The 20,245-nt window shown below is 42.0% G+C and overlaps 3 protein-coding genes across 11 annotated transcripts in view; 2 read left to right on the top strand and 1 right to left on the bottom strand.

Moving 5' to 3' along the window:
• ctnnal1 (catenin (cadherin-associated protein), alpha-like 1) overlaps positions 1-15,144 on the top strand; it is a 59,620-nt gene extending 44,476 nt beyond the window's left edge. The window contains exons 8-19 of one of the 3 annotated variants that reach the window (XM_086193676.1): positions 1,082-1,168; positions 1,505-1,663; positions 2,832-2,924; positions 4,571-4,712; positions 6,271-6,308; positions 6,419-6,469; positions 7,500-7,654; positions 8,205-8,253; positions 8,769-8,825; positions 10,836-10,955; positions 12,343-12,426; positions 12,909-15,144. In XM_086193676.1, the coding sequence (XP_086049802.1) occupies positions 1,082-1,168; positions 1,505-1,663; positions 2,832-2,924; positions 4,571-4,712; positions 6,271-6,308; positions 6,419-6,469; positions 7,500-7,654; positions 8,205-8,253; positions 8,769-8,825; positions 10,836-10,955; positions 12,343-12,426; positions 12,909-13,079 (1,206 nt within the window). In that variant the 3' untranslated portion in view covers positions 13,080-15,144. Of the gene's footprint in view, positions 1-1,081; positions 1,169-1,504; positions 1,664-2,831; positions 2,925-4,570; positions 4,722-6,270; positions 6,309-6,418; positions 6,470-7,499; positions 7,655-8,204; positions 8,254-8,768; positions 8,826-10,835; positions 10,956-12,342; positions 12,427-12,908 lie in introns of all 3 variants that reach the window. The other 2 variants (XM_086193675.1, XM_086193677.1) reach the window with 2 other exon arrangements.
• Positions 15,061-17,709, bottom strand: abitram (actin binding transcription modulator). 7 transcript variants are annotated; one of them, XM_086193686.1, is made up of 6 exons: positions 17,624-17,709; positions 16,681-16,732; positions 16,039-16,168; positions 15,866-15,942; positions 15,713-15,782; positions 15,061-15,547 (listed from the first exon to the last, which is right to left on the bottom strand). In XM_086193686.1, exons 2-6 carry the CDS (start codon positions 16,728-16,730, stop codon positions 15,410-15,412), a joined length of 465 nt encoding a protein of 154 aa, XP_086049812.1. In that variant the 5' UTR covers positions 16,731-16,732; positions 17,624-17,709; the 3' UTR covers positions 15,061-15,409. The 7 variants fall into 7 exon arrangements, with proteins under 7 accessions (XP_086049812.1, XP_086049813.1, XP_086049811.1 ...); XM_086193687.1 differs by lacking the exon at positions 17,624-17,709 and adding an exon at positions 17,450-17,528; XM_086193685.1 differs by lacking the exon at positions 17,624-17,709 and adding an exon at positions 17,393-17,514.
• ccn4a (cellular communication network factor 4a) overlaps positions 17,248-20,245 on the top strand; it is a 49,908-nt gene continuing 46,910 nt past the window's right edge. Inside the window, exon 1 of the mRNA XM_086193680.1 lies at positions 17,248-17,434. The gene's annotated coding sequence lies outside the window, so the exon portion shown is untranslated. The remainder of the gene's footprint in view (positions 17,435-20,245) is intronic.

Genomic DNA, 20,245 nt, shown 5'->3' with positions numbered 1-20,245 from the left:
GTTCCGTCAGCAGAACACCATCACTGGCCGCCGTGCTGCTTTTACCACACCTCCGCTGTCTATGGTGACTTTAGCAAGCCGCATATCTTAAAAACATTCAGTTGGCATTGCACACACGTTCTCCTGGGGGATTTTTAAAACATTTTATAACAACTCAATTTTGCCAGTGAGAGAGAGAGAGAGAGAGGAAACGTGGGAGAGAGAGACACACGGCGAAGGGCTGCAGATGAGAGTCAAATGGCTGCAGCAGCCTCAGAGCCTGGGTTTGAGGGCTGGATGCTACCAGGCTGCCCTGGATGTATCAGGAGAAAATGATTGATGATTGAGACCTGTGTCTGGATCAGCAGCAGAATCCTGTGAGACCTGGCAGCGCCGCCCTTCTCTCTCACACACATTTAAATGGATTTATGAAAGTAAAATGAATAATCTTTATTTGTTTGGTGCCTTTCATACCCAGAATTACAGCTCCAAGTGCTTTACTCGCAACATTGCTGAAAACGAACAGTCACCCAGGACAGTACACCACATACACAAGTAAAAAAACAGAATGAAACACATTTAAAAAATAAGTTCTGATAATTGACATAGATACGGTAACCTTAGAAATAGAGATGTCTAAAAGGAATGTTAAACAACAATAGTAAAACAGTTTATGTGTAGCGCCGAAACAACTTGCTGGGTTCCACCTGCAGGATCCTGTAGTAGAGGATCAATCAAAAAGTAGACTTTGATACTGGGGGCTGTAATATCAATACATTGTGTATTGTATTTACTTGTGAAAAATATATCGGTATATTTGTTGTTTTGGCTTAGTTGCACAGCCTTGTGTGAAATACTGAATTAAAAGTGAAATCTAAAGTCACAAGTTGTTTGTAACATTTCCAAGAATCATTACATTTCAGTTTCTACCATCGGAACAGCTTGCAATATGAGATCTTCTGTTTTAGAGCGTCTTTCATCCCAGTTACTAATGAAAGCAGACACATTTAAAAAAAAAAAAACAAAAACCCAAGATAATTTCCCCATGCTGGTGTTATAAAACAAAATTTAATGTTGTTGTGGCTCTGTCTTACTGAGGCAGCAGTCTCTTCATGCCAAAGAAGCCACAGAGGACATGGAGGTGGCCATCCTGAAGACATGCCAGAGTGTCAGTGACCTCAGACGTGAGGTGAGCACCAGCCTCTCTCTGTCTATATTTACCGTGTTCTCAGAAGACACACACACACACACACACACACATATATATATATTTACTGTGTGTGTGTAGAGAGAGACAAATGAAACAGGAATCTCTCTCATAAGCTGTTATGCCTGTGTTGCTGTTTTCCACTTTGGCAGTATTTTTCGCATCACTCCTCCTCTCACAGACTGTCAGCGATGTCATAAAGTCAATTCTTCTCATTTCCTCGTGACACTAACTCATCTTTCTTCCTCCTCTCCTCACGCCTTTAACGCACCAACTTGTTATTTTGTTATTCAAACGTCGATCCCCCTCCTTCTCCAGCTCCATAAGGTGGCAGTCGGTCGCGCCTCGGACCTGCTGAAAGTTCACGGCGAGCAGTTGCCTCTGCGGGCTCTCAAGGCTGCAGGTACCGAGGGAAACCTGGAGGCAGTGGCGGAGTATTCACGTACGCTCACTGAGCAGAAGGAGCAGCTGGTGGAGGTGGGTGGGGACAGAGGTGGAGAATGAAACATAGGATCCAAGATAAGACAGCAACACATAAACTGTTCAAATAGAACAAATCACACAAAGGCTAAATGACTCAAAACCAGAGGTATTTAGACCTGATGTGACGGCCAAGTTAGGGATGGAAAATGCAAAACTAGTTATTATTTCCAACAGTACGGCCCAATTGTTGCATACATGGCTTCATTTTACTAAATTAAATGAGAAATTATGTTTCTGTAATTGCTCGTTAATCCACTGAATAGCTGTTATTTGAAAAACGGTAGTGTACAAATACACAATTCAGGATTGCTAGATATTTGTGTGCATCGTTCCCGAAAACCAAAGCAAGCACACTAGTGACACCATTTGTTTGTTATGTTGCAGTTTTCTCCGCCACAAACACCCTTTTCATCAAATCATGCAACACTCACTCTTAAAATCATTTCACGCCGATAGTTTATTTCAGTTTTAACTTCACTGTCTGCTCCATGGGCTGAGAAATAAAGGCTTTGGTGGACGACAGGCTTTATGTACAAAAGGCCAAAGGTTTTTCTCGCCACTTTTTAAGACTTTCTTGAGGCGTGTTTTCAAGTCAACAGACTTAATCTCAGATTGCTCCTGAGCCCAGACTGCCTTCGTCACCAGCTGGGCTCTGAGAACAACCAGAAGGCCACCATCAGCTGATCAGAGATCCTGCCCAGGCACAGAAGGTGTTAATGGATCTTTAATTTAGTGCGGAAATTAACGGGAAGCCAAGCAGCGAGACTCGTACCGCTGATCATCCCAGTGGCAGAGGGAATTGTGGGTAATCAATAAAGTAGTTCTGCCAAATAAATCTAAAGGAGACAAAGAAATAAAATCAGTTTGTGACCTAAAGAAAAGAAGGGAAATTCTGTTTTTATCTAAGAAAAAAAAAAACAAAAAAACAAGTAAACCCCAACTACTTTATTATTTAACAAAATGATAAATGATGCACTTTTGTGTGAAGAACCAGGAGGACCATGCTGTTACTTTGATAAAAACGTCTGCAGGTCTAAAAAAGGTCTGCAGGTGAAGGTCTAACTGAGTGACAGGTTGTCTAGTAAATTCTGACCTAACAAGTCTCTTTCCCAAAGCCTGCCGAGCGCCTGGTCATCCCTCTTCTCCATTTGGCTTCCTGCAGAACTGCCGGTTGTTGTGTCACGTGTCTGGGACGGAGCCACTGGAGATCACCTGTATACATGCAGAGGAGACCTTCCATGTTATTGGTCCTCAGGTAATATTACAGTAACTCTGTTATATTCATTTTAAAATGATGCACACTGACTTGTAAATATCAAGTGCAATGGAGCAGAAATACATAATCAAGCTGAACTTAAATTAAACCCGAGACCTTTTTTTCTTCTTCTTCCTCTTTTTTTGAATTGAGCACATTTATCATATGTTAATGGAGTCGATCCAAGCTCACAGTGGTGTGGGAGTGAAAACAAACCTGGGTGAAGACGTGGTAGGGAGGGAAAACAGAAGCGCACACACCCCCCCCCCCCCCCGGTCTACCTCCTGCATCTGCCGTCCACTCAAGATGGCTGAGAACAAGCTGTCCACCTAGCCTTCCTAGCCCAGATTTAATTATGTTTGCTCTTGGAAACCATCCATGCCAGTAATTATCCAGCAATGTAGAATGTTCCTGTCCTCCAGCGCTAATGTCAGGCCCCACATGACTCTGCAGTAATGACTCTGTTGCGAAGTTCAAAGGTCAGCCAATCAATAACGTAGCAGTTTAGGGTGCTGTTTGGGATATCTCTCTGTGTCCATAGAGGGGTGACCCGGGGGTAATTGGCTATTAACTGCTACACTGTAGAGAACAGGCTTGTGTCAAACATGATTGTTTCTGCTGTATTCCTAATTTGAATGTTTTAATTGATATCGCGACATCGGTTATCAGTGTTTTCTCTGGCAGCCCGTTGCTTTTGGATTATTTCTGCCGGTAAGACCTGGTCGACGCACGTCACTGCAGGGCTCCCTGCAGCTCTCGCTTGTCCCCTTGCATGAAAAAAAGTTGCATTCAGACAATTTGAGATATCATGATGCCACGTATCATTGCTGTAAACGGCCATCACCAGTGATTCTTCTGACCACATAAAAGTACATTTAAACTAATATAATAATATTTTATACTGGAATCATTTTCAAATATGCATTTTTTTATTTTTTTATTTTTTACCTTCGCCAAGGAGGTCATGTGATCGCAGCACAGTGTCTGTTTTTGTTAGCAGGACATCTCAAGCACTAATGAACAGATTTTGATTCGATTAAGAGGGAAGACGAGTGACGTCAGAAGGAGGAAGTGATTAACTTTTCTGCGGTGATCTGGATCAAAATGTAGATCCTGTCAGGCCATTGGCAGGATTTAGCTATCAGCACTGTTTCTGGACATGTCACATTCTAATTTCAATCAAATTACTTCAGTCCCTGTTTAGTAGTTGGGGGGGGGGGTGGCATTTCGGCATCATCTCGATGTTTCACTGGATCTGTAGTCCTGCAGAAGCACTATTTTCTGTCCAATGGTTGATTTCTCTGAAAAGAAAGCGTAGCGTATTTTGATTAAATTTGTTGAGGCCTTGTATTTTAATTAGTGTGAGAAGTATTAGGCTCCCAGAGATCGTGTGGATCCTGGGTCGGTGATCTGGGAGACCTACTCTTTGTGGTTAGGGGAAACACTATGTTTGAAAATATTAGTAACTTCCATATAGTGACCAATCAATCAGTTTTTTGAGAGATAGCATCAGTTCACCAGTTCTGAAAATGTAATTGTCTTATTTTCTTCCGCCGTCTTACCTATGTATCATCTCTGCCTAGAAGCAGACAAACCTTTGTTAGTATTCCTCCCCATCCGTCACACTTCTTTCCCTTCCTGAACAGATCATCTCAGCAGCCCAGACCCTGGCCCTTCACCCGTCTAGTAAGATCGCCAAGGAGAACCTGGAGGTGTTCTGTGAGGCCTGGGAGTCTCAGCTCTGTGACATGGCTCTGCTGCTGAGGGAGATCAATGACGTTTTTGAAGGCAAGCGAGGTGTGTTTTTGTTGAAGTTGTGGGAGTGTACAGTACTAGGACAGACAGACGGACGGATGGACATGTCCGTCCGACCTGGGTGAATTATTTTGCCCCTGAACAATGGAAGTTGAGGCAGTGTAAGCAGCCTGACCTAACATGGATGATAAAAAATAGTCCGAGCTATTAAAGGAATAAGCTCAGTGTCAGTAATCTGGCATGCATTTATTCCTCCTCTTCATTATATCTATTTATTCCACTTATCTGAAGTGTGCAGGTGACATCCTCTCAGCAGGACATACATAAATATATATATTTTTTAATTTGCTTGACAGCCCTTTTATTTACAAAAATCACATTCATTACAAGTTAACAGGAATTATAACAAGCATTTACCATATTTCACTTCAAATAGCTTTTTTTTTTTTTTTTAAAGAGGGTGAATAAATGAATAGATTGACCTTAGATATTGAAAATGTTTTTGATTTTCTATTCGTTCATTGATGGCCATAACCATCATCATCAGCCAGACACCCCAGCGCTTCATTTCCAAGCTAAATTCATGAGTGCCACATTCAAAGAGGGAGGCGGTAATTAGCCTTTGTGCTGCGTTTGATGCTCCTCGTCATTGACGTGGTTAAACGTGGCCGGGCTGCCGTAGCCGCTGTGATATTAACACAGTGTCTCAAGCCGAGGGTGAACTGCATTAAATATACAAAGACCAGACATTAAAAACATGTTGCCTAAATTTAGTATTTTGATTAAAATGAATTTAAAAAGCATGACGTGTCTGTCTGTCTTTGACTCGGTTAACTCAACAAGTGTTAACGGGTCGAGTCAAACTATCCGTGTCATTTTTGCCGGTAACATAACAGCTGTAGCACCCAAAATTCATTAAAAGTGTGAAAACCAGAATAATTCTATTTTTAGGAAAATTGTAAATCAGTCTGATTGATCTGAATACCAAATGTGTGTTCACTGCATTCATTTTTATAATTAATAAATTGAAAGCAATGCACTACTTTCTCACCCTAATAATGTGTGTACTGTCTAGAGTATCCATCTGTCCGTGTGTATCAGTCTAGGTTTTATTATCCCAAACTGCAAGTCTTTGAAATCTTAAAGACAAAAGGTTAAAAAAAAAAGAAGATTGCCCTCAGTAGCAGATAAAGGGCAGTTACTATAATGAGGTGCAGTTCAGTGGGGAGAGAGATTCACACACACACACACAAATACACACACACACACACTGTGTTCTCATGAAGCTACAATAATGTGTTAAAACATGCACACACCCAAGAGAGAGGCTGTCGTCAACTGAAAGGAACTGTGATGGACGGGGATAAAAGCAAAAATCATTATTACCGTAATTACTGGATAACCGTAATTGCCCTCCTTTGTTCACTGAAAAATACTGGATTTACAAACAGCAAGAACAACAACAACAGGGTATATTTGATCCTCTCTGATGTAACTTGATTATTAATGAAACATGAAACTCATAATTATTTGATGCTTTTCTCACATGTGACCTCACATTCAGATAATCACACCAATCCTCTATTTATAGGAGACAAAAGACCGTATTTGTCACTTCCTAGACCCGGGGTGAGTATCACACCATCCACCCTCATGAATATGTTAATGATACCATAGTTTGTAATCCTCTGATTAATGCCGCTCCCCCCCCCCCCCCCCCCCCACACACACACACACAGAAACACTCGGTTAACTTGAAGACTGCCAAGGCTGTCAAGTTGGATGCAGAGGTAACACACACACACACACACACTGTGCAGGCTCCTCTGGATTTCAACACAATGCATCATGTCACGTCTTGTACGCGACTCTGACAGCAGTATATTCATCTCCAGGAAACTTGGTGTCACTTGGGTGAAGAATAGATGGTGTGGGTTTGTTAATAGGCAGCAAGTTTGTTGGCCTGCACTTTCTCACCATGAAAACAGGATTATTCTGATTAATGAACCTCTGGGTAACGAATGAAAATAGTTCTCTGGTCATGCACAGTCTGCTCTGGACGTCAGTGTTTCCTACAGACATGCGCCGCATCATGTCGCCCATCTTAAGAATTTTTCATATTGTCAGTATATTTGCACTATTTGAACATTATTTGCACTCTTCAGATGAAAGTGATTATCAGAGCCTTTTCATTCATTCATCCTAGGGTTAGATTAGGAATCCTGCAAGTATTAATGTTTGCATTTTTTTTTAACCTTAATCTAGGTAATAGTTTTTTTTAAAAATTGGTGTCTGTATTTGCACGGCTGGCAAGACCGTATCCTGATGGGACCTCAGAGGTGATCCGGATCAAACTGTAGGACTGATGTATAACTAGTAGTGATGTGTTTCAGGACACGTCATCAACAAACCTCCATCCCTCCTGGAGTCCATGTGAAATGACTGACAGAAGAATGTTTCAGCTACTAGAATCATCTTAATGGTATTTTGTATCTTTCAATCCAGAGGAGCCATTTTCAATATAATAACCAAGACCTCTGAGGAATGGAAGCATATTTTGATGAAATTTGTTGAATCCGTGTATTTCAATAAGAGAGAGGCAGTAAGCTCCCAGGGGTGGTGCAGAAGAAAACCTATGAATGAATTTTGGCAATATGTTGCTGACATTCTGTACCAGCATTACCTCGTTGATGGAGGTAGAAACTCTCTTACTACTCTGTAGTTTCCATATAGAATTACTGTGTATGTGTGTGTGTGTTTTGTGTTGTGTGTGTGTGTGTGTGTGCCTGTGTGCATACCTGCGTGTGTGTGTGTGCGCAGGAGCAGACAAGCATGGCCAAACTTGGTCTGGAGCTTCGCCTGCTGTCGTCTGACGTTGACACTGAGGTAGAAAAGTGGGAGGAGCAAGAACACGACATCGTCCGCCAGAGTCAGAGTCTGGCCAGTATGGCCTACAACATGTACCTGTTCACCAGGTAGCTTAGACCTCCCACCCACACTCAGCATTGCATTGACTTTGACCTGTCGCTCGACCGCATGGCTCCCTTCATGGTGTTTATGTACGGAGCTCTGGAGTGGGCAGAGAGCGCTTGGGCAAACAGTGAAAAACATTTATATTTTCAAGCAAGATATGATTTGTTCTCTGTTTCATTATTTTGAGACATCAAAGGAGGTCCCTCAATTGCCAAATTATTGTTTTTTTCATAAATCATATGTTGTGGGAGCAAAACTTGTTAAATTGAGGGAGCAAATTATGTCAGTGTTAAAGCAGCTGAATGGGGGGGGGCTATCCCACGACCTCAAAATAACTAAATTGCGAGAACAAGTTATATCTCCACTTGTCTGTGCTAATGAGACGCCGGACTGCTGCTGACACAGTTGCTGTGACTTGTTTTGACAATGCGACCGCTGCGATTCATCTCGGTTGGTTTTTGCTGATTGTCGCGGATGCATTTTGTCCTCGTTCATCTTTCTCATCGGTGTCTCTCTTCCTCATTTTCTCTGGTTTCCACATTGATTCCCTAGAGGGGAGGGGCTGCTGAAAACCACACTAGATCTTTTTCATCAAGCTGAGGTATGTGCGGCCATAATGTTTCCTTCTGTTTATACACAATTATAAATGAACGTTACTGCAGCAGACCAGATGTGTTCTGCTGCCGCTGTCGTATCAATCTGTAAATAAAAGTAAACGCCAGAGTCCCGTCATTCATTTCATCGCAGATCTGACAGGGCATGACAGGGAATTATCATTATGATGGAAATATGTGCAATATGCTGCTGGTGACACGGGCCGATAACAAACAAGGTTGCACTGAGGGATGCGTGTTATTGAACTGGAATTGTTGGCAATAATGTGCAGTGATTTGTAGAACAAGGACTAAAATGTCAGCCAGAATTGATTCCTTTTGGTAGTGAGCAAAGGAGATAAGAGAGATAGACAAATGAGAGGAAGGCAGACGGCGAGGAAGAGTGGAGAGAAAATCCAATGTAATATTCGAATAATATTTACTGCCTCTGCTTTTGACGATCAAGAGTCTTCCTGGTGGAAGTTAACAGAATCAGTGTTTATTTGTCTTTTCGTCTCTGAAGGTTCTTTCTGAAGAAGGACTCCAGCTGTGCTCATCTCTCCGCACATTTTCCTCTCAGGTATTTAGTTTTGCAATAAATCGCTCTCTCACGCACGCACGCACGCACACACACACACACACACACACACACCAGTTTGAGGCTGACTACCAAAACATGACTGCACAAAATATTATTTCCAACTGTTTGTGTATCATGAGCTTTGCCAAAAATGAAATAGAACATATATATTTCATAAAATGTAGCCAAAGATGTGATGCTTTTCTGTGAATAGAATTGAATGAAATACAGAGGGGCGTTCTTCTGCGTGCTCACGTTTCTCTGTTGGAAAGAAAACGCACACAAAAGGATACAACCCTTTGTTTTCTTATGTAGAGAAATGAGCTGGTAAAACTCTCAGTATGCACGCGCGCGCACACACGCGCGCACACACACACACATGCACACACTTGCACCAGCACCCACAGTACGCCTCCCACACACCTGTTTCGCCCATCCTGGCTTGCCACGGATGCCACCATATAAATCTCACGGCGACGGAAATTAAGGCTGTCACACACTTTGACCGTCCTCTTTACCTCTCGAAGCTGAGATCCACCGACTCCCTCCCCAGGTCCCCCAAGTTTAATTAAAGAGGTCTTTTTTGACAGCCATTAATGAGCACCATTAGTCTGTACTGCTGTGTCTGTGGGCGTGGATGTTTGCTCACATCTGTAGGTGTTGGGGGGGGGGGGGGCGGACGGCAAGGACTAATTTATAATCAGGAGGTTCGGCTGTTCACGCTTTCTGATTCATTACATCAAACAAACTGCTGCTAATAGAGTCCCTTTGTCTTTCTCTCCTCTCCCTCTTATCAAGTCAGGATTCCTCCTGTAGCACCATTAAAGCTACATCAGCTGACCACAGTGCTTCACAAGTACATGCAAATGAGAACGCACGCGCACCAAGCATTCACTGATCGATAAATCAATTTTAAAAAAGCAATGATTACACAATGAAGAAGTTCAGTGATGACAGTAAACACGCTTGTGATGTCCTGAAGTGACTGAGCGTGAATGAAGAGGAGCAGTTCTGTCGAATCAGTGAATGATGGGGGGGGGGGGTTTGGGTTTCCATATTTTATGCAGCTGTACGTTGTATTTTTACTTTAATACAACGTCATGGTCTCTGTACTTTACTGAAGTATTCACATTTTAGAGTACTTTCACTCCTCTGCATTTATCTGAATGCATCAGTTACTGTTCTGTATTGAAATCAGCAAAACAAACCGAATTTTTTTTTTAACAATTTGACAAATTGTGCCATAAATTGTGAAGATAAACAACATCTTTTTTTTTTTTAATTCAATAGTATTTTACAGCACTGATGTGGTGATAATGTGATAGAATATTCAGATTAAGACATTCCATTTTCATGAGAAAAATATTTAAAAAAAACAAAAAAAAAACCCTAAATGAAACAAAGTTGGTGGGTGAAGGAGCTCGTATGTACTAAGGTCAATACATTGATTATCATGACAGAGCTGGAGATTTATCAAACTGCAGTCAGCTCAAAAATAAAATACTCGACTGTTGATGAAGTAGAATTTGATGGGAGACTTCCACTTGTCTCTCTTCTTCTCCTCTATCTGGGTCTTCCTAAGGACATGCGTACTTCTCCCGCCAGTGATTTATGTGAGGTTTAAGAGGTTTACTGTCAGCTATGAGTAGTGCCACCCTGAATAAAAGCGCTTGTGTTTTAGGTCACTTGTGGTCATGTGCGAGCCTGTAACTGAAGTAGATTGATGGCCCCCGTGACTGAGATCTAGGGATTACCTCAGCTGGATAACAGATTTAAGCAGTGGATCATGACCCCACTGTTGCTGGAGGATTACATGGAGCAATACTTAAATTAAATGTATTTGATCCCCCCCCTTTTTTAAAAATGTTTGTAGCAGAAACGAACCTGTCCAGTAAATGTATTGCTGTCTGTACATATTAAGCGTCTCTCTCTCTCTCTCTCTCTGGCGAAGAAACCAACTGTGCTGTCCTGAATGACTCCCCCCCCCCCTCTTCTTTGTCTTCGTTCCAGCTGGTTGATGAAGAGAAGTCAGTAGTGATGACAGAAATGGAGAAATTGGTGGCGTTATGCCAACAGCTGCAGCTGGGCGCCAAGACTCCTGTACAGGGCAAGACTGCCACCTTCCAGAAGGTACCTACGCTACGTGTGTGTGTGTGTGTGTGTGTGTGTGTGTGTGTACGTGTCCGTGTCTGTGTCCGTCTTTCTTCTTTTGCCCTTATTATTGAACACAGGGTTGGCCACAGTAAGTTTAGTTTTTACCCTCCACCTGTGTAAAAGTTAAGAAAAAATAATAACAACAGGCCAAATAAAAGAACATCAAAGGGGCCATATAAGAAAATGCAGGTATATTTCGGTCTTTGATGTGCCGACCAACACAAACTGTGAAATAAGAAACCCAGTCATTTTGATGTGGGTTAGCTTGCTCTGTGGTCTTGTTGTTCAATGAGCCGTTCGGATTTGATTCCCCTGAACGCATCACAAGGGGCAAAATGGGAAATTGTCATCACCCCTACATCTTTCTGCACTCATACTCCATCCACACGAGTGTGTTTTCAGTTCAGTCTTCCTCGGGATGTGAAATCCTGTTATAGAAAAAGGGCAAGACGTTTCTGAAGCGCTCAAAGTGGCTGGCCAATCACAACACAGCAGCCTCTTTAGGGGCGGGGCAGGAGGTGAGACAGTCTGTCCCTGACAGATTGACAAATGAGGCTGGTGTCTTGACCTGCAGAGCTTTAAATAGGAGCTTTTTGATTATGAATACATGCAAATTGTCATCCCAAATAAAATCATTAAACTTGGAAAGGCATCATGATTGAATTTCAGAATTCAAAAAAGTCTTATCCCGAATTGTTGATAATTTTTCCCTAATTTCTTCAGGTGGCAGAGTGAAGTAAGTAGGAAAAAAATGGAGGCTGAGACAGTGGGACACAGACAAAAAGGCATTTTAACAGCATGAGTTTGCTTTCGTTCACCGGTCGACCGCTAAGATTCAGATTTGTCCCTCGAAGGGAAAAATTTTATGCACTCCTATTTTGAAATGTAATACCAGACAGAACATATTCAGTGTTTTTGTCTTGAAGGGATAATTAGCATTAAATCTAAATACCCACAAACATTTGGGCATCAATAGGCCGTGACTAACAGCGCTACGTCATTACTGGCTGCGAGGTAATCTTGGAGTGATCTGAAAGTAGCACCACTATTGAACACAGGGAGCTGGATTAATGAGTGTCTATGTGGAATTAATGAGCATCTTGGCCAGTGATGAGCTGCCTCGGGTCACCTTGTAATAAAGGCAATGTTTGCAAGCAAAAAGGACTGGATGAAGAATGGCATGTCCTCTGCTGATTAATGAGCATGTCTGGCTTCTGTTCCTCTCTCTCTCCATCCTGAGGTTCATCTATCATGACTAGGAGAGTGGGTAGAATCAGGAAGGGTAACCTGGATGTGTTTGTGTATCGACACCATTCTTCTTAAACAATTTGATTAACATAAATTAAACTGTCTTTGTTTGTAGGTGGACTCGTCTATCCAGAAAACCCGAGGCATCTTGACTGTCGTCCTCTCTCTCCTGCCCGTCTGCAACAAGCTCAACAGAAAGGTGACGGCTGTTGAACTCTCTCATGAGGGAATAACCGGCAGATTAGCTCGGCAAACACGACATGTCATCACCCTTTAAACGGACAAATTAATTTAATTTGGCAAACATTGGTTCAAAAGTCTTTCACCGTCTGTTTGTTTTAAGGGAGATGCATTACATCTCACCTGTACAACCACGGCAGACAGTTATCGTCTGTGATATGTGATTAGATATAAACATTTCATTCTGAATTGGGTGAAAATCATGGACATCTTGGGTGCAGCTCTGCCTGAAGCAGCCGGTCCTGGTTCATCAGCTCCTGAGGCAGCAGAGCGACCTGAAACAACAGTGCAGTCACATGGTCCTGTGAAATTTAGCAAACATGTTTAGCATTAGAGGCGGCTTCAGCAGCTATACTTTAGCTTGTTGATCCACTGTTTATGTAAAAAATCAGACACGAGTCACATTCTCTCATTCACTCTGTCTTTCCGTTCCATTTGCAGTACAAGTCGGAGCGGAGCAGTCTGGGTTCACCGCAGGACTGGAAGGAGCGACAGGACGCATCCACACCCGTCAAAGATGACGGAGTCCTCAACGGCAAGAGTGGCAATGAGTTTGGTGTGAAATCGTTGGAGCAGCACATGGCCGGTCTCAACCTCTTGGAGAGCAAATAATCAAGGAAATATCCACCTGCTTTTTTGTCCACTATTCTTCAACCAACCTCACCTTTCTGGAGGGTTTATAATCCAGGAAAATCTCCCCTCGTCCTCATACACCCACTCATGGTTGGACCAGAGCAGTGGGGTGACGATGGTTGCCTCGGGTCTGTATTTGCCGTCTCAGTGGGTCACTGTAAGCTTGCCTGGGGACAGTTTTACCTCAGGTTAGCTTGACTCCTGAAGTTCCACCCTCAGTCCACAAGATGGAGACAATCAGCCAAAACTGAGGCATTTACAGATCACTAAGAGGAGCCTGGCACAAACCCGATTTTGGATTTTCTCTGGCTTTTGAGTTGAAAACAAATATTTGGCAAATATGTTTTAATGCTCACCTCAGCCATACATGTGTGTTCACTACGTGCCTCAGTGTAACAAGCCTATTTGCTTTGTGGTGTACTGTAACTGTGTTGCACATCTCAACTAAATAACATAAAAAAAAAACAAAAAACAAAATGCAATGACATGGCTGTGCATGACGCCATCATCACCAAACCCTTGTGACTGAGTCTCTGCTCAATGTGTCAAACAATGTTAACATGTGTTCTGTATATTAGCCATAGTGGTGTTGTGTCTTCGATTACTGGCGTTATATTCTCTGGTGGATGATGTAAAGCAGGCCATGTGATCAGTGTTCCCATGAAGTCTGCAATGGGATTTTTTTTTCCCGTGTGCCATGTCTGTAAAAGAATGCAAAAATTGTGATTTAATGCCAAAAACAAGTGTCCTCTTGAGGATGCTGCAATCATGCTACTATTCTTAAATGCGGAGCTCATCACTGGAGGCTATTTCTATTTGGACCCAGTCTTTCCAAAGACAGGAGATACACAAGACTATTAAGATGCTGTGGGAAAGACGGGGCTTTATCATTTCTTGGGCATTATCAAATCATATTCAGTGTATTGTTTGTGTAAATCTTTTTTCTTCGCAAAAGATTGATTATCTGAGTCAAATGTAGTCTGGATATATATGTAGTTGTCATGAAGACTGTCTTTGAGAAGCTGCCTAGTTGCCCAATGAGTGTTAAATGGTATGTGTACTGGTACATGAACCCCCACACACACTGGATATATTGCAGTATAGCAGCTTTGCCATGAAATCTGCTCTTAATAAGGCTTATAATTGCAGTTTTTATTACGACAGACAGCTAATAACTTCATGTTAGGTCACACTGGAGTGCACGATATTAACCTTCCGCCCGCTTTAGGAATGTAGAGGCTGGCCAAAAACAATTAAAAAAAAAAAATTCCTCTACACACAAGTTACAAGACTACAAAATACAACTTCATCTAGAAATTTCTTAAGAGAATCCATACTTCCACCAAGCAGAACATCCGGCCCTTGCACTTCCATGATTGGACCGTAATCTTTTCTTGGTTAGTTTACATCACGACTTAACTGCCCTCGCTAAAAATAGGACCCTGTAGGCAGGGGCAATCGTAAAGCTATGTTATCTGACAGCATCCATCAAAACGGAGCACTGTCCTGTTAAAGGCAGAATTCCTGGCAGAGCTGCTGCTATGGATCACAGTAGATTGTTAATAATAAAGTGGCCAGTGAGTGTACTCATGCAGACGGGTGGCGAGCTGAAAAAGCTGACGGATTGGTCTTTGGGTCACCAGCTCACAACCCAACCGAGCCCCTTGTAGAGATTTTGGAACATCAAAACACGGCGAGGGAATATCCTTCAGAGGCGTGGAGTTCATCCCTCCAGTGGAGACCAACACCGGTGGTGGTTTCGTTTGTCACCCGTCTGTATCATCTAATGACTTTGGTACTTAGAGAGAGTGGATCAAATGAATAATTAAGCTTTAGAGACATTCTGTTATCTGAGAGCAGCTAAGGATGCTGGGTATTGTAGTGATGTTGCAATGAAGAAATCATAGATCTAGTTTTGGACCGTCTATTCTTATGACAAATGAAAGGTTAATAGAAGACAAAAAATAAACAATATTTTTTCTTACTTGTTGGTATTTTTTTTAATTCACATTCTACAAAACTAAAGTTGTTTTTTTAATTTTACAAGATAAACCCTCTGTTTTTTTTTCTTTTTAAACATCAAATAAGAAACTGAAGAATAAATAAAGCACTTGGAAGCTGAGAACTTCCTGAAAACATCTTGGCTGTACGATCATCTAAAGGCACAGAGCAATGCTTGTTTCACACACAAGATTCCATTTGAAGTGAACCCAGGAGAACGTTCTTGGTCCAGGCCGGACCTGGTGGGAGGGGCTGGAAGAGAACCCCTCAACAGTTCTGATTTGAACGCCTAAGACTGTGGCGAGCCGTCAAGAGGGTTGTGACTGGGTGACACTCCTCTCTGAGACGACCCTCTCGAAGTCTTCTCTCGTCAACAGGTTCTCTGTTATACTTTTACTCTCCTCGAACTTTGGTAGGATGATGGCGATGTAACCCTCGGTGGACGGCTGTTGACAAAGAATATTTCAGGAATTTTTTTTTTTTTTAGATAAGATGTATAGATAACAAGACCTGGGTTACCGATGCAGTACTGAGGAAAAATAAAAACATTTCATAGATTTTATTGCACAGCCCTGTTTGAAGTCAAACCGACGGAAAGAAAACTCCTTTACCTTCTCCAGCAAGAGAGACGGCGTTTCTAGAATATTCTCATTGACCTCAAGAAGACGGCCCCTGATGCAGCTGAGGAGAAGATACATGATGACATGAGCTACATGTACATCTCTCATGATTTGTTTACTGAGGAAAACGAACTATGTCCTCACCTGCAGATTGTGTACTCTGTGTCATCCGTGCACGTTATCCGACACAGAGGTGCGAAGTCAGTGAGGAACTGGCCCCCCTGGAGTTAAGACAGAAAATGGGTGGTTGAATTGTGTGTTTGACAAGAATAAATATTCATGAAAAGATCAAATCGGTCAGTGTTTAAAAAAGGTACCCGCTTGGATTTTCCTGATACTTTGTTATTCAGCCGACTGCAGCCGTTGCTGATCTGGTAAGTGATGTTTTTGATTGCTCTCCCATTCTGAAGAACCGGGTGAGTCTCTGCTAAGGTGATGACGCATATTCTGCAGAAAATAAAACACAAACTCCGCTCACTTTAAATTGACACAGAAATCACTTGTATTAAGAGGAAATTCAATCAATTGAAAACTGTGAGAATTAAAACCCCACATTTTAAAAAGGTATCAAACTGTTATCAATCATACATGGCACTGAAAATACAATAATCGAATAAAATAACCTGAAAATGAGAAACTCACATCTAGTTCAATATACAGTACTATGTTGTAAAGGACACACTTGCTTATTTCAAGGCTATACTATGTAAAATATTATTAATACTTACCAAACATATCAATATACTGTAATAATACCACAAACCATACTGTACCAAGAGTCATGACAGGAGAATTGTCAAAAAGCTAAGATAGTATCAATAATAGGGTCTTCGCTTGAAGTACCTTCAGGCTCAGGCCCTAATTACAGTTTGAGGACAGTCAACTTTAATTTGGAACAATAATGAAATCAGTATCGTATTTGTGTTGTGAGTCCTACGTTTGCACATAAGTTACTGTACCTGTTCGAATGCTGCAAGATGCAGTGATCCTCACTCTGTTTCCCCTTCATATCTAAAGAAAAGCCCCCAAAAAAAACAAAGCACTCAATGACCCCAAACATGACGAGTGTTTTTATCACCTAATATCCAAGTGTTAAAAAGTAACACAAATTTACTTTCTTTACTCCCACGTATTTGCCCACTCTTTACTATCACAAGGCCGTGAAAACAGTTAATTCTACTGATTTTAGAAGCTGCATCTCAGGGTCAGTGCAGTTTCTCTCCCTGGACTCGCCACTCCAACTACCGGTAGTAAGCTAGGCTAACAGTGAATTATTCCGCAGCTAGCAACAGCTAACGCGACAGGCAGTTCGTTGAGAATTTATTTACCGGCTCTGTACCATCGTGTGTAATAGCGGTCGATAACTGACGGCGCATTTGCTTCTGTATCTTTCCGCTCCACGCTGTCCATCAAAACAATTCAAAATACAGCCTGTATTCCTGCGTTTTTACTTTTACCAGATGACGGACATTAAACAGGGTTACACATGACAGTGCTACCTCCAAAAGGAGCCGAGAGTTAAAAGCTAATAGTTCCGCTGAGCTTTTCTCGCCTCTTCGGGAGCAGGAAAAGGCACAATAAGTCAAAATATAACTTTAAATGTCGCATAACCAAAAACAGATGACTAACCCAGGATTCGGAGGAAAACAAACAGACAGGACATGGATGTACCCTCTTCAAGTGAAGCTGCTGGAGCTCCCAATCTTTGGACAGGTAAGCACCACTCACTATTTTTGAATGCTCACGCTCAAAACTCCACGTTTGTTGTGTGTCAACAGCCAATGTCGTAAAATGGAATTTTATTTGAGTATTTGCAACTCTCAGCAGTGTTTCCGGACATGTGTGGCTGGGTTGGCTCAAGTGATGCACTATTATAGGCAGGGGAGGTGAATGAACACTCACCTGGTGTTCGTGTCTTATTTTCTTTTGTAAAATTGTTGTTTTAAGGCAGGGGTGGGGAACTATGTGCCATGGAGGGCCGTGTGTATGCAGGTTTTCCTTCTAATCAAACACTTCAACAGGTGATTTCACTGATGAACACACCTGCAGCCACGGGAGTGTGTTCATCAGTGAAATCACCTGTTGAAGTGTTTGGTTAGAAATAAAACCTGCATACACACGGCCCTCCATGGTACGTGGTTCCCCACCCCTGATTTAGGTGCTACCAGTCAGAACACAGGTTGGTGCCATGCAACTATATGAAAGTCTCATATTTCATGTTTTAAACAACATGTGCAGTAGTAACACGTCATCCAAAAAAGTGCATTCGACCTTTCAAGTACTCAGAAAACAACTTTGTAAGAAAGGCAAAATACACAAAACTAAAGTTTCCAACTCAATCATACAATACTGCATCAACCCAGTTGTCAGTAAGGTGGCTCCTGCATCATTATCCTTCAAGTCTATATCGTAAATGGGCTCAGTGTTGATATGAAACAAACTTTTCAGTGTAACGGGCTGAAAGCTTGTTTTTGCCTGTGGGCTCTGACCTTGTTCACACTGGTGTCAATGCAGTTGCGAGCATATACAGGCCTGCTGAACATTGCCACAATGATTGCTCACGTTCCCCACTAGATGTCAGAATACTGCTAGTAACAACTATGGTAAAGTCATGTGATGAACTGTAGCTATGCACAGCTCTGCTCATCAAATTGTATTCAGATACTGGTTACCTGTGTGACTCATAATCATCTATATGATCCATATATATATATATATATATATATATATATATATATATATATATATATATATATATGTACAGAGAGAGAGAGATGTATATGCCTGGATGGAAGTGACATTCTCAGCAAAATATTTCATGCTTTTGCATCTTCCTGGAGCTCTTTTTGGAACATCATTTCAATTTCCACACTTTTTTCCTCATTTAGCTCCAATGACTCTCGCAGATGGCCGATAGACGTGTCAGCGTGTTGATTCTGCATCCTGCAGAATTATGTAATGAAGAGGTCTGAGACCGAATGGATACTGGAATGAAGGAATGTTCCCCTTCCTAGATCTTACAAATAGCCCCTCGTTGACCCTGACCGATCACATACCAAACATATCTGGCTTGACGTGTTACTTGGACGGTGTGTCTGCGCTGGGAGAGAGAATATGCAGGGGACTGGCCCAGGCACGAGGCAAATGATGACTTCATCTTGGTCACATAATTGAGAGAAGGAGAGTGCAAGAGCAACTCAGAGTACATTTGAGGGCACGATGAGTTTTCTGCGTATCTACTCACCACTAGTAAGTCTTGGAAAGTTTTGCTGCTGACTTTTTCCATTACTGCTGCGTCTGTGGTCGGCCTTAGCTTGCAATTAATTCAAAGATCAAATACAAATCATTTTGTGCACACAAACACAGATACTATTCTGCCTCTGGCTTTAAATACTCTGACAAGCAAAGTTATCTCACACATTTTGAAGGTTGTTTTTTTTTTAGAAATGTTCCATAGCAAGCTGTTCGCTACATCAGCTACCATGTCCTGGTTCCATTCCAGAGAGCACTTGAAGTGTGATAGTGAGAAAGAAGTCAGATGGGGCCAGATACAGAGAAGCTTGTGTGCATTACTAACTCAGTGGATCTGTGTGTTTTGGGCACCTCTTTGGCCCTTTGCATGGAAGTGTGTGCATCTGTGTTTAGCAGTCTGCTCACGCCTATCAGCCTGTGTACATTCCCAACCTTTGACTAGTCCATGTTGGAATGAAACATGCTCAATCTCTCCCTTCCTTAGGCTTGACTTCGAGGTTCATTGCTGGCTGTCAGACAAGTCATCTCGAGTGTCTCCAGCTGCATGCGTAGCTCCACGTCAGCTACTGCCACAGCAGGCAAAACTTCTCTGGTCTTCAGTTTGTCTGTTCGGCTTCTTCCAAATGGAAGTTTTCCAGTTCCGTTCTTGAGATGCTTGACTGTCCCAGTAGAGAGACATTCTTATCGAGGGAGTTGATTTCTATGCAGTTTTCATCAGTTTGTGCCACACATTTGACTGGGAGAGACAAGTGAAATATTTCTCAGTGGCTATGATGCAGGTGGAGAGAATTATTGCAGAGTTCCTTTTTCAGGTTGTGCTTTGAGACAAGCTTGGAGGTCTTTCAGCAGCTTATATTTCAGGGATGTCCTGAGAAGTGCGTTGGGGTTTCTTTGAAATTAAATCATCACACACCTGCATTTAGCATTAAGCAGACTGATTCAGAACCTGTCAGAATGAACCTTCACAATGGGTTTCAGTTAATAAAACAAATATCATGTGTCTTTTTTTTTTCTCACGTCAGCCAAAAAATATGGAAGCTCATTTCTGGCAAGAAAAGTTGCTTGCTATACTTGAAAATAGTCTTTGCAGTTTGACCGTCTTTTATGAAAGCTACGATTTTATCTTAAAGTTTTACTGCCGGAAATGGGCTTCAAAAAGAACTACATTTAAGTGAGAGGGGTGAATGTCCTCGGGAGACAACTCATCCATTAGTGTCACAGCTCAAATCTTTTGCCCTTTTGAGAAGTTCAGATGGCAAGTGATGAAACGTG

Source organism: Aulostomus chinensis, chromosome 22 (genome assembly GCF_037954235.1).
Source record: "Aulostomus chinensis isolate RoL2024-O1b breed Wild chromosome 22, RoL_Achi_v1.0, whole genome shotgun sequence".
Taxonomy (NCBI): domain Eukaryota; kingdom Metazoa; phylum Chordata; class Actinopteri; order Syngnathiformes; family Aulostomidae; genus Aulostomus; species Aulostomus chinensis.
The sequence above is the reverse complement of the archived record's forward strand: the minus strand, read 5'-3'. Positions and strand labels throughout refer to the sequence as shown.